This window comes from Hermetia illucens, chromosome 6 (assembly GCF_905115235.1).
Source record: "Hermetia illucens chromosome 6, iHerIll2.2.curated.20191125, whole genome shotgun sequence".
Taxonomy (NCBI): domain Eukaryota; kingdom Metazoa; phylum Arthropoda; class Insecta; order Diptera; family Stratiomyidae; genus Hermetia; species Hermetia illucens.
In genome coordinates this window covers 32,333,998-32,347,946 of record NC_051854.1, presented here as the reverse complement: position 1 = coordinate 32,347,946, position 13,949 = coordinate 32,333,998, and the positions used below count along the sequence as shown (strand labels likewise).

General features: G+C 40.6%; 1 protein-coding gene across 2 annotated transcripts in view; it reads right to left on the bottom strand.

Moving 5' to 3' along the window:
• The window catches only part of LOC119658909 (probable ascorbate-specific transmembrane electron transporter 2), a 210,224-nt gene that overhangs the window by 139,039 nt on the left and 57,236 nt on the right, over nucleotides 1–13,949 (bottom strand). Inside the window, exon 3 of one of the 2 annotated variants that reach the window (XM_038066715.1) lies at nucleotides 3,494–3,511. The exons of the other annotated variant lie outside the window; for it this stretch is intronic. Within the exon in view, the coding sequence (XP_037922643.1) occupies nucleotides 3,494–3,511 (18 nt within the window). The remainder of the gene's footprint in view (nucleotides 1–3,493; nucleotides 3,512–13,949) is intronic. 2 annotated transcript variants of the gene reach the window in all.

The window sequence follows — 13,949 nt, the reverse complement described above, 5'->3', positions numbered from 1 at the left end:
GATTATTATTTTTAATATCGTGAAAAGACATTTATTTTCTTTGGTAGTCAGCCAGCACTGGGAACCATAGAGGGCGACAGGACGAATGACAATGGGCAATTTTAGACTTGAGACGTCCGTTGATATCGATCACAAAAAACGCCAGTTGTGGAGCACCACTTCATCTAGGTTGCGTTGATGTGTGAAGCAGTTTCATAATACACTTCATTTTTGATTAAGAGTACTAATTCGGGGTACTTAAATTGCAAAGCTTTTCGCACATAGTTACCATTGATAGTGAAAACGCCTGCTTGATTAGTCCTGGTCATCAGAAGCTTTTTTATTCAGATTGAGTCGCAAACCGTGTTACATGAGAGATGAGTTTATGTAGCACACAACTAAACGCTTTCTCTAGATCCAGGAAAGTATTGTAATAACGTTGATTTTTTATAGAGTTTTTCCATGAGTAACCAGCGTATATTGGGACAGTTCCACAGTCCTTGACAAATCCAGCTTCGCTCACGGTAATTTGAAAGATGTAACGAATGCGTTCAAAACCCTTGACGGTATGAGGCAATAACCAAACGGGACGTTGATTTAAGCATTCCGACCAACTGCCTTTGATTTCCCACCTTAGAATGGCTGTTTTCATGACGATCAGATAACACGTTTGAAAAACTTACTGATCCAGGGTGTCAGGTCCCAGCTCTTTTTTTCATCGCTCAATTCAATATCGTCAGGCACTGTACCTTCCTTAGTTTCCAAACCTGAGCTTCGCTGGCGGAAGTGGTGTTTGAGCAAATTCTTCTGTTGGAATCTGTTCGAACTATTCTACCCATTCGCCTGTCGCGGGTTGTCAACACCAATAACGGTGCAGTTCTCATCATTAACGCAGCGTAAATCTTCGGGATCCTGAATGCACTGATATTGGGTTACAGATACAGATACAGGTCTCTCCCGCATGCCGTCCAGAGATTCAGATTTTTGTAGAGATCCTTATAATTGGCTGCTCGAGTGACAGCGATCGCTATCCTTTGCCTTACGACCATCTTTATTATAAATTTGTCATTTGACCACCCTTTGGCGCTACGTAACATTCTTATACCACGATAGTATCAGAATCGGGGAATAGAAGTATATTTAGGACTCTTCAAAAAACCTAAAAAAAAGTCCACATTTTGTATACAGATATCGAGGAAGGTAGGGGGCATGCCTCAGTGGATAGAGTAGTCAAACTGGGAAAAATTTTACGAAGAAAACAATGTACAAGCCATGAAGCAATCTTCAAAGACGAAGCAGGGTCTCGAGGAGGGGTGGATTGAATTCAATTCTAAAGAAGAGTAAAAGACATAACCAGATATTCCAGAAGAATGATTGACAATATTAATATTGTTGATAAATAAAACGGAATTTACCATAACAGATAATGTCCTGATCTAGTAAGGTGCTAAAGTAAAAAAAAGTTGTCCATTAAAAGATAGGTAGAAGAATTTGAAGGGGAATTGGCCGGGAAACGCATTCATTTTTGGTCAGATACGACCTGATTGTTCTAGATTCACTATACGCGGTAATTAATGAATGCACTTTCGAATATTGAAATGCTGTGCGAATGTTAGAAGATAGCAAAAATTTATCGCACTAAAAACACACTTTCATTTTTAACATTGAATCAAAATTAGAACTTTTATTTTTAACATTGCATCAAAATTAGAACCTTTTCATTGAAAAATCTTATGTCAAATCTAATTGCCTAACTTCCCATTATTTTTGCGACCTAATCCAGGCCTACTCCGCCACCAAGAACACCGGTCGTGGCAACTGAACATAATCTGTAGAAACAATGGAACAACTCAAAAACCGGAAGCTCAGTGTTTCAGGTATAAAAGCTGCTGTTGGTTTTTTATGAAAGAATATTTGGGTACACGATGGTTTCATTTATATGTATATAACTCGTAGTGTATACATTCACAATTCAATGTGGCACTGGCATTTTATCTCTAAGGAGTAGTAATTTGACGCGCAAAGGGCAACTTTGACCTATCTCCATATCAAAACCTATATCATCCCGAATTTTTGTGGATCTAGGATGAACTTAAGGGAGGTTTGCAGTAAATTTTCAATATATAATAATATGCTATTATTAACTTTATTTCAACATATATCTTAACAAAAATTATTTCGAAACCTAGTTACCATCTGCATGGACCATCATATTTTGTTTGGATTTTCCTGTTGATTAGTTTCTGAGAATGGGTCCTTGAATTAATTGACTTATCTCTGACCCGCCGTACTGGAAAGCGAAAGGTAACCAATGTCAATATTAATACCTGCTTCGAACTCATCAATACCTTTCATTTGATATCCCACATGGCTATATTCGGGAAAAAAAGGTGTATGAGGCTCCCTTAAGTTTAAGTGCAGCAATGTAATTCACCGCATACGTGGAGGTTCACAACTCTAATCTTTCCACCTAATTTCGAGTGAACAGGTGTAACCATTTCTGAGAAAAGTGCATGTGACAGACTGAGTACTGAGTTAAAACCGTTGTACAAATCGGTAAAAATAAGGCGCTCTAAAACCGTAGATTAACATAGTTAACAGCAAAGCTGATAAAATTAAAGAGTGAATTCCCATACGATAATATGTACGTACGCTTTTTAAACTCATTATTCACTATTTGCCATAGAAACTCTTCAAGCAATTCCAGGGGTTGCCTAGAAAATTATTTAGAATCCGGGAGGCAAACACAATTCTCCCAAAGCTAAGCACCCCAGTTTCATTATAGTTTATATTATAGTTTCTAGCGATTGAAATTTGACAAAGGGGAGGTTCTACTATCATATTTTGTACAAGTAAATCCGAGCTACTCACATTAATCATCCTTCATTTCAAATTATACGTGGAAAACCCTTAATTGTTGATGATATTTCTTTCTTCACACTGTCTTTTCAGAAATCGTATCATATTTACTATTTTAATAATTATAATTATTTATTTATAAAGGTTGACTAACTAAAACGATTTTTTGGACAATATACTGCATTAAAATCTGAACATTGCGGAAAAGATTCAAAACATATGCAAAGTCAAGCGCTGGATTTAAATTGCTATTAAAAGATTCAATACGGGCGAAGTATAATCAGAATAGCTGGGGAATAATCTAAAATCACTACATTCTGCCAAATTGAATGAGAATGCGTAAGGATGTAGCCCGATCTGTGAAACTCAGATGTTGAAAAGTGTCGAATTTGGAATTTACCGATGAATAAGCCAAATGCGAAATGATGCATGCTGCGATACGAATTTCAATTTAAATCCGTTGAAACTAGTTCAGCAATAAAAAGAATAATGAAACTATGCTAAGTTTACTAGCCTGCAATGATGAATACGAAAAATGCTTGATTACATGTTCAGATGCACTACCATCTTTAAATAGCAACGTTTGCTTAAGAAAGCTTCTATCAAACAAAAACACCCAGAACAACTGGGAGATTGTTCTGCCAGAAAAACTTACATTATTTTATCCCAGAAGCTGTAAAAATACACTGAATTTAATAGAAAAATTCACACACGATAAATATTATAGTGATTAAAGCCAAATGGAATGAATGCACTTTTCTTTGTTGTTAAATGGATTATTAATGCCTGGGAGCAATCAAACTCCTAACGCGCCCAACCAATCACTACTCCTTCAAACCACCGTAGACACAACTATGAAAGGATGGTGAAATTCCGAAGAGCACCCAACCTCATTTCATACCCTTACCTTCAGTTATAAAAATACACTTCTAGTATGTATCTACGTATATGTATAGCGTGTACAAGTGACCTGCCATTTGTACATAAAATTATCGTTGGGGATAATCGACCCCTTTGTAATGGTCCTTTACGTAGGTGAAGGTTGTACTCAATTCAGATGGAATATTTTGTCGTTTCCATTTTTAATAATACCTTTCGAATTAAAGTCATAAGATTTTGGTTCAAGGCTTTTTATAATTGTGAGCTGCATTCCGACAGCTGCATTTTAGGTATTAGATGAACCAGTTACAAGAATTTCGAAGTGTTGCAGAATAGGTTGTGAGGAACTGCTCACATTACCTGGAAGTGAATGTTGTTAATAATGTCGCTATACTTAAATCACCCCGGGCCCCGAATTTCTCATCTTCACCTGTGCTACATTGTTCCAGAACAACCCCAAAATGTTGCTGACAATCTAACAGCCCCTCCGACCAAAGCCTCATCTAACAATCACAATTCATCTCAGTAATATGACTATGAATGAAGTGCTCTAACACACTTCAAGGCCCTGATCCAATATGGATTGTTGCGCCAACGATTATTATAATATGACTTTCTCCATGCATTAGCGCGCCTCACAGCATAACGGATTAGCGAAGATTATTCTTCGTCTCAATTTAACCGGCATCGCATCTACACTATATATTGGGGCTTAAGAATAGACTCTAGGTCTTCCCTGCTCGCCGTAAAACGCGTGGGCTAGCAACCTGCATCAACGAATAGGGGCTAACCTCACGCCAACGATTTTTGGCTACTAAAAACGGCTTTTGAATGATTTCTGGAATGGACGCATACTCCTTGACAATGGCAACAACACCTTGCTCGAACGTAAGATGGGGAAACACGACGTTGACAACCGGAACGATAATGGTGGGGAGGTTGATGGTTTCTGCAATTTCCATCGGTTCACCATTGGTAACATATTCTTCAAACACAGTGTAGGGCTCCGAAAAATACGTTCTTCCTCTTGATGAACTCTCATTTGGTAAGGTAATGCTATAATAGGCTGAATATTTCCAGGTCATGTTGGGTTATGTGTGTGTGTGTGTTTGAGGTGAGGAAGAGGCAAAGCCTCTAAGCACTCAGACCCTAGTGGTTCATTGTACATACTCGATTCCCCCGTGTAACGCAATATCCGCGCCCATAGGAAGGGCACTCACACGGAAAATGTTCGATGGATTCCGCATCCTCATTATAGGATAGACACGTATCATCTTGGAGAATTCCAATTCTGAACATATGCCCAACTAGTGAATTATAGCCTGTCAGAATGCGCACAATGCTTGTGCAAGTTTTCCTGCTTTTCGACAGGATAAACCTTGTAGTATGTTTGTTTGATTATGACAGGAAAATTTTGGTGTGTCCAGCAGCATTAAGGCTCTGCCACCTGTCATTATGGGAAGCTTGTTCTCAATTTTTGATAGCAGCACTAACCAATGCTACTGACGCACCAATTGCTGGTTCCGGTCTGGGCATCGGGGAAATTGAACCCTCTTTTGCTAAAGCAACCGAGGTTTCACTTCCCTCTACACCACAATGACCGGGTACCCAGAGTAGTTTTACCGTATTCAATCTAGAAACAGAGTTCAACCGATTCCTATACTCCTGAACGATTTTTGAAGTGATCAAAGGACTACTCAACGCCGGCAATGCAGCTTGGCTATCACTACAGATTGCGATGCGCCTGCCCTCCAACCGTTCGTGAATCATCCAGATTGCCTCCCTTAGGATCGCATACACTTCATCCAGATTGCCTCCCTTAGGATCGCATACACTTCAGCCTAAAAGACTGTTGTATATTGTGCCAAGGGAAAAGCCCACTTCTCGTTTTTATTCGAGTTTTTGAGCCATCGGTGTAGAAGACGTCGGTCCTGACACGCATTCTTCTGGTCCGTCCCAGTTTTCTCTTCATTTCAAGATAACTTCATATCTTCCACCAAACAGATGTATGGTGATGCGAAAATCAAAAGGCATTAAGAACACTTTATTCAATTCTCCCAATAACTCTTCCAATCCTCTGTGCCCCCTATCTAGGTTTATTTTGACGGTTGCTCTTGCTATTTACCTGGTCTCATTGCAGTACTCTGAATAAACAAATCCAAGGGTTGCAAATTCAGTAATGCATTCAGAATTTCGCCAGATGTCGTACTCGTGGCACCAGTATTACCCAGATACACAGTTCTTGGCAACTGTGGCTAGTTTACAGCGAAAACTCTTTTGTTTCACCTTAACCCACTACACTACGGATGCATAAGCGAACATCGACCTAATGATAGCAACATATATCCACATTACTACCTGCGGCCTAAGTCCCTATGTCAAGGTACAAGTCCGCCTACACAGCCCATAAGCTATGAGAGCTCGTTTCGAAAAACGATTCGAAATATCGTTTCGATATTTCACTTCTTCGGAGAGATGAAAGGTTCTACCCCTCATCTCTGGAAGGCAAAGACCATGCAGTTTCCCCCTTTTTGTAAATAATACCAGCGTGGTTTTATTGGGATTTACAGAAACTCCATGCCTAAGGTACCAATTGTCTATCAAGTCAAGGGCGAGTTGTGTATTTCTATACACCGTTCCGAAATCTTCCCCAAAAGCTAACACAGCCACGTCATCTGCATGTGCTTGAGCGTGTATTAGCAAATTTTGCAGTTCGCATAGTAGTGAGTCAATCAACATACTCCACAAAAGTTGCGATAGCACACCTCCTTGAGGGCAGCCTTTCGTCGCTTCCGTTGTTAGGTAGTGATAAATACCCACTTCACCACACAACAAGCTCTGCCTTAACATAGCGTAGATTCACTTAATTAAAGTTTCATCAACACCATGCACTTTGGGGGCATCACAGAGCTTTTCGAAGGACGCACAGTCAAACGCCTCTTCAGTGTCCACGAACAGCCCCATCGGGTACTCGCTTTTCAGAGTTGCGCCCTCTATCTTTGAAACCAAAGAGTGAAGAGCGGACCCACAGGACTTTCCACGTTGGTAAGCATGTTGGTGTTCATTTAGTGGGTGGGACTTTAGCGCCTTGTCGCGAATGTGACGCTCAACGAGTCTCTCCAGACATTGCAACGAAAATGATGTTAAGCTGATTTGCCTGAAGTTCTTTGGATTTGAATAGTTATCTTAGGATTAGATATGAAGACCACCTTAACCTTCTGCCAAGAGGAAGGCACGTAGCAAAGAGCAAGAAAAATATTTCTTAGAAGTCTAAGCGCTCTATACCCTCGTTTAGCATCGCGAGGTAGATGCCATTCATGTCAGGGGTTTGAAGTGTTCAAATGATAGCTCTCGCCTTTTCATTGGTAACAACCACTCCCCCAGTGTCCCAATTCCCCTTGCAACACCTTCGTATTGAAAGGTTTGCCGAGACCGCCAATTCTCTTCCTCCCACTTCTGAGACCTGTTCTCCCAGGTGGTATACTCGCAAAAGAGTCTATATAGATTCAACTCTGGAGTTCGTGGAAGGACCACCCGGTTTTCTAAGAAAGTCTAACCTGGCCAACTCATCATTATTAAGGACTCCGCACGGCCTGGAAGTCTCTCTTTCATCTCCCAGTTCCTCACAGTATGCTCTAAAAGAATTTCGTTTCGAATGTTTTATGGGCCTCTTATATTCACGCTGAGAGTTCCGGAAGTTTAACCAGTCTTCTTCCTGATTGCAAGCACGGTTTAGAATTCATCTGGTTCACTACGGAACCGTTTTACCGCGTTGGCATTGGGAAATAGAACAAACCTCTTCAAAGCACTCTAAAAGTGTGCAATTCTGACTTTGCAATTGATTTTCTATCGACAAAGCAGTCCTTAGTCTCCTAGGAACCTCTCCTTTGCAGCCAAAAAGTTCATTGAACTTTGTTCAATCTGTTTTCCTAGGATTCTGTCTTTGTATTACAGACTGTTCGCCTGCAATATTTAGACTAAATTCTAAGTAATGGTTATCTGAAAGTGAGACTTCATCTAGTATTCGCCAGTCTGTAATCAACTTTGAAGTGCAGATTGTTAGGTCAGTTACTTCTCTTCTTCTTGGCCCCAAGAACGTAGGGGCGCACCCTACGCCACCATTCGCGGTCATCCCACCAGCCGAAGTGATAAAATCAAACAGCTTCTCTCCTCTAGGATTGCATTTGCTACTGCCCCAACAAATATGCTGAGCGTTCGCATCACAACCTTTTAAGAGTTCAAGACCACTTGATTCTGCATACATTACCAGATCCCTTAGTTCTTGCGTCGGCGGAAGACACAGAATCATAGGATAAGTAAGCAGACGCAACTATGTCGTTTCTCCTCTTACCATTAACCTGAAATTGTAAGTTGACCGCAACAGCAGAATTGTCTCAGCGTGGTTGCCTCTAACAATTTCGACATCAGAACGCAGGCCCTCGGTTTCGAGGATCTTTCATTGAAGAAGATCCTAGTCCCCTGACTGATCCAATACCACAGATTTTGTTAAAACGAATCCATGGCTCTTGAACCAGAAGTATATAGGGACAGTCTTGCAACTTTACCAGCCGAAAGTTCCGCTTTCTTGCGTCCGATTTCTCTGCACATCGCCACACTTGGTGGTGTAGCAACGCCCATGTCCTCATTCCCAAGAAACGTTGCCTTCCTTCGCAGTGCCTTCCATTGTCGTCGGCTGGGAGCCCTCCCAAAGTCACGGTGTCCAAGCTGCATGGGTCTGTTTCCATATACCGGAATTAGACCATTTCCGTCCACATCACCAGCTTCCCTTTCTTCAACCGACACACTCGGCAGATTCTGTGAGACGAGTGACGAAAGCTCCATGCATGTTGTGGACAGTGTCCCGAACTTGTGCAAAGTAGCTTGAGGCGTTTGGGAGAATACTTAATACCAGATTCCAGGTTGGAATACTCGAAAGTAGGGAAAATTTCTGTCCGTTATAGGCTTGATTGGTTTAATAGTTTAATTATGGTACAACAATTCTTCTTGGACGCACTGCAACTTCCCTTATTATTATTATTATGAGCAATTACACGCAGGAGAGGCTTTCTAAAAGTAATATTGTGACCGTGATAATTGATCTGAATGCCATGGTGGTCTCCTACAACACCTTGCTCACACATGTGATGGAGAAAAACGACCTTGGGGACCCTGACGCCTCGTTGTGCCTGTCATATTGTTTGAGCACAGAAATTGCCATAAGATCGGTTGGTTCGTGGGCCACGTCTTAAAGAGGTGGCATAAGATTTGACTGACTGTCGAATCGTGGAAAAGCATGAAGGGACTTGCATGTGATCGCAAACCTTTCCATGGTCCTGTGATGGACGTTAGCGGTCGACTCCTCATCCAAAATGATGAACAATTGAAGTGGTTAATGGAATACTTCACCACCACCGGTGAAATTCCCCCTCTTGTGGATGAAAAGTCACGGTAACATGTGAATATGGACTGCATCTCCATACAGAAGAGAAATATCTCGGCCATCATTGCACTCAAACGAAGTTAAACCACTGGGCTTCACGATGTCTCCACATAGTTGCCCATCGCTAGACCTTCAGTTTCTGATCTACTATTTCAACTCATGCGGAAATCCTTTGGAATCCAAGACCTTTCCCAGGGAGTCAAAGAAGGGAATGATCGTTACAATTCCAAAGAACGGCACTACTCTCTGGAGTACGGCAAATGAAGGTATATCTGCTTACCTTACTCTCGCAGTGATAATAGCCAATATAACCAAGTGTCAACGAACGTCTCGAAACTTGGTCGACAGAGAGTAGTGTGGTTTCCGCTCGGGATCTTCCTGCATTGACTACATCAACACCCTACGGATCATTTTGGAACAGTGCGCGGAATTCAAATCTTCGTTTCAACTACTTTTTGTTGATTTCAAAAGCGCTTTCGATAGCGTGAACAGCGAGTAAACTGGCGAGCTCCACCCACGAGCGACATTCCAGAGAAAATAATATATAGCGCGAAATTTGCTTAACTGCACAGAGTAATTTCCAAAAAAGGAACGGTAAAACACAGGCACTCAAAATTCTATTTATGTAACAATATGTTCTGAAACCTACATTTGACAACAACAAAATTTAGAATAAAACGATATTCCAATTTCAAAATGTGCATTCCATGTCACTTTTTTAGTGCGAAATTTCCTTAGCCGCAGTGCCATTTTAAGCGTTGTGTCGGTGAGTTATCTTCAACTCCCAGTGGTTTGTAAACATATCGGAAAAACTAATTTCTCAGACTTGTTTCAAGCTAATAATTTCAATTAAAAAAACGGAATATTAAAATGGCAAGGGGAAACCTCCTAGAAGAAGTGGAAGGAAGCCAAGTTTTGATTTTAAAAGAAACTGGACTTTCAAATTGTGAAATATACCGCCCATCGATATATCGAAATCGGAGGAAGTGATATAAAATTATTTCAAAATTATAAGACAAATATGGCATTTCCACTTCAAATTTGCAGGAAACATGAAAATACGTCCCCGACAAATCTACATATTCCAGGAAAAAGACCCTAAAAATAGATTAAACGCCTCACAAATTTTGTCGAAATTACAACTTTCAACTAGAAAGGATCGAGTGCAATCGAGTGCAACAAATCGGGAAACCGGAAGCTGGGCGCTTCAGATATGAAAGGTTTTTTTTGCTTCTCCTGTGAGTATATTTGAGTGTAGAACTATCCCATTTGTACGTAGCCCGTTAAGAATATGCATTTAGCATATCAGATTTAGTACGTACTTCGGGTTGTAAAGTTACACGGTAAAGACAACTTTGAGCTACTGTAACTTTGTTACTAATGGCATGATTTTGATCAAACTTGAAGATAATATACTTCATATTATATTTTATACTACTACTAACTTTGATAACTCTGAGATGAGGGGGGTTTTACTCAATTTTTCCAAAAATATGGTAATATATTATACTATTATTAACTTAATTTGAACAGGTATCGATATGGAGAGCATTTTGAGGCCTGGGCACCGTATAGAAGCAGCTTCATGATTTTTTCCAGATTTTCGGTTTGGTAGTTTCTGAGAATGGCTCCGTTAAAGAAATCATCACTTTGCACCGCTCCCACTACCCGCCTTTTTAACAAATCTCAAAACTAAGATCGGTTTCGAAAAGTACTAATCGAGACCTTTCATTTGATACCCCACATGACTATATTTGGTAAAAAAAAAATGTACACCCCCCTTTTACATGTATGGGGACCCCCCCTAAATCTCAACGTAGGAGGATATCACTCACTGTATGTCTGGAGGTCTACAGTTCCCACCTTCAAATTCTCAAAACTATCGAGCACATTCCGATATTTTGACAATTAATTGTAGTGCGGCTAAGCAAACTTCAATTCATATTTTCAAAAATTGCTATTATTTCTTTTTTTTTTTGGAGCAAGAATTTTTTAATTTTTGTTAAATTAAAAAATCGTATATTTACTGTGTCACACTGATAAGAAACTATGTGGGACTAAGCAAATTTCGAGCGCTGTAGCTATTATTAGAGCAACATATAATGGCGCAAGGTAAAATTTCAGGGGAATTCGAAGTCCAAAGCCGAGTCCGCCAGGGTAGCATCTTGTTACCGATATTATTTCTTCTTATCATCGGTACAGTTCTACATTCAGCCTTGTCCAGTGAACATGCAGGACATCAATCTTGCAATCTCACCAAGGTCTATGCTTGGTCAAATGACCCCGGATTTGGAAAAAGAGGCAATTAGAGTCGAAATGAAAATAAACACCAACAAAACCAAAGTTATGAGTCGGGAAGATCATCGTACTCTTCCTATCTGTATTAATGGGCTGAGCAACGAAGGCGTTGATCAATTCCTATATTCAGAAAGAAGGCATCATTTCTGCCGACGGTGGCACCAAACTGGATGCCGTCGGACGCATTGACAGCGCTAAATTGCTGCTATGCCTAAAATCCAGCTGTCTCAACAGCAAAATGACTTTCTGATATATCTTTGTTGTCTACACTGACATTTCTAAGATCTTTAACTCGGTCAATGACACATTACTTCTACCCAAGCCCGGTTTACTCAACGTTCTCCTCCCATGCTCGCCACCTTTCTATCCGATCCTGCCGAGTTCCTTTTGATAGTAGCATAACCCGTTCCTTTTCCCTCCCACTGGTGTACCACAAACCTCTATCTTGGGAACTCGTATTATTTTTATTCTTCTACAATGACCTTCACCCTCTTCTCACTTTCAATTATTTGGCATCGCCGACCTTAACTCCTTTCCTCTTTCTCGTTCCCAATAGACGGTTCTTTTTTACAATCAAATAAAGTTAGAGACTTTGGTTCAACGGTGTTCTGCTAATGAGCCTATACAAAGCGTCAGCAAATGCGGCTCGATGTACTACTCGCTTAAATTCTCACGCACTCCTTTTAACTACTCCTTTGACGGACACCCTTTATCCTATGCAAACTCCATTCAAGACCTGGGTATACCCTTCGAAAATAAGCTCGAATTAGATAGCCAATGTATCGTTATCGCCAATTATGCTTGCAAAATGTCAACCATTTTCACTCTATCCAACCCTGCTTAACACTATACAACTCCAGAATTGATCCGTGATCTGGCTGTCCAGTCATTTAAAAAACATTCAAAGCAAATTCACCCAATCGCTCGGAACTACCCTATCTAATAATTGAATCTCCTTTAGCTACAAACTGTGTTTTTTGGCGTTCTCTTTACGCACTAGTTCTATGTCAGTGTTGTAACGTTCTTCAGCTTAGTGCTTTAGACTTGTTTTTCTACAATGGTTTAAGAATAGGCTTCATTTTAGGGTTTTGTATAAAACAAAACCTTATTAAAATCGGTTGCCTATCGAAATTTTGTAGAAAGGAACTGTGCACCTACACAGATGCAGTGATTCACATTGCTCCACGTTGAATTTAAGAGCTGGCGTCCAATCACGTGAAAACGGGAATTATTACAAGGACCAATTTGCCCCCAATCCAGGTACTCTCACCGATGAAATGCGTCAGTTAAACAACATACAGCAAGGGGAAGAACGAAGAGGATATATCTGTCTGACAAACAAAAACGGACAGTGGACATACACGCTTTTCGCCAATATAGACGAGTGGGCTAAACGGTATTACGGTGAGGCGAACTTAAGTCTAAGGTAATTTCTAAGGGACATGGTATATATAAATCCCCACGGCGTACTACTTGTAAAGGAGTAGGGATAGATGCAGAACATGTCTTCATTATATTTTTTGGTTTGGTCGCAGGAACCTTAAAACGGATTACAATTTCGCTTAACAGTGGCCAATATGGTGTCATATACTCGGACCAGGAACGGCGTGGATCGTACATGTACATAACTGCAGACCCCAGATGTATGTTGTATATATAATGATGTCCTTAATTTTCATGTTACTGAGAAAAAGATGATAGTGAATTTCCCCACTAACGTAGCAAACGATCGGAGAAGGGTTTTGGACCCAAAGATTGTTTCCATACACGCACATAATTCACGATGAAGGAACCATAAAAGAATTGTTTGTTTGGCAAGAAACTGAAACACATATCAGCGTGATGTTGGTATTCTACAACGTCATCATCAATGACGCAACAAACAGTGTCTGAGACTTTTAATTTGATACCCCACATGGCTATATTCCCAGAAAAAAATGTTCATCTGGAGGAAATGAGGAGACAATGATACAAGGGACTAGGCCAGTCAAAAGAGTGCAATCACCGGGTACGAGGTTTCCTCACATCTTTCCATTAAATTGATCATCATCATCAACGGCGCAACAACCGGTTTTTTTTTTGTCCCATCTAGGCCTGCCTTAATAAACAAATTCAGACATCCCGGTTTTGCGCCGAGGTCCACCAATTTGATATCCCTAAAAGCTGTCTGGCGTCCTGACCTACGCCATCGCTCCATCTTAGGCAGGGTCTACCTCGTCTTCTTTTTCTACCATAGATATTGCCTTTATAGACTTTCTGGGCTGGATCATCCTCATCCATACTGATTAAGTGACCCGTCCACCGTAACCCATTGAGCCGGATTTTATCCACAACCGGACGGTCATGGTATCGCTCATAGATTTCGTCATTGTGTAGAGGACTGGCAAGATCACAGTCTTGTACAGTAAGAGCTTTGACCCTATGGTGAGACGTTTCAAGCGGAACAGTCTTTATAAGCTGAAATAGGCTCTGTTGGCTGACAACAACAGTGCGC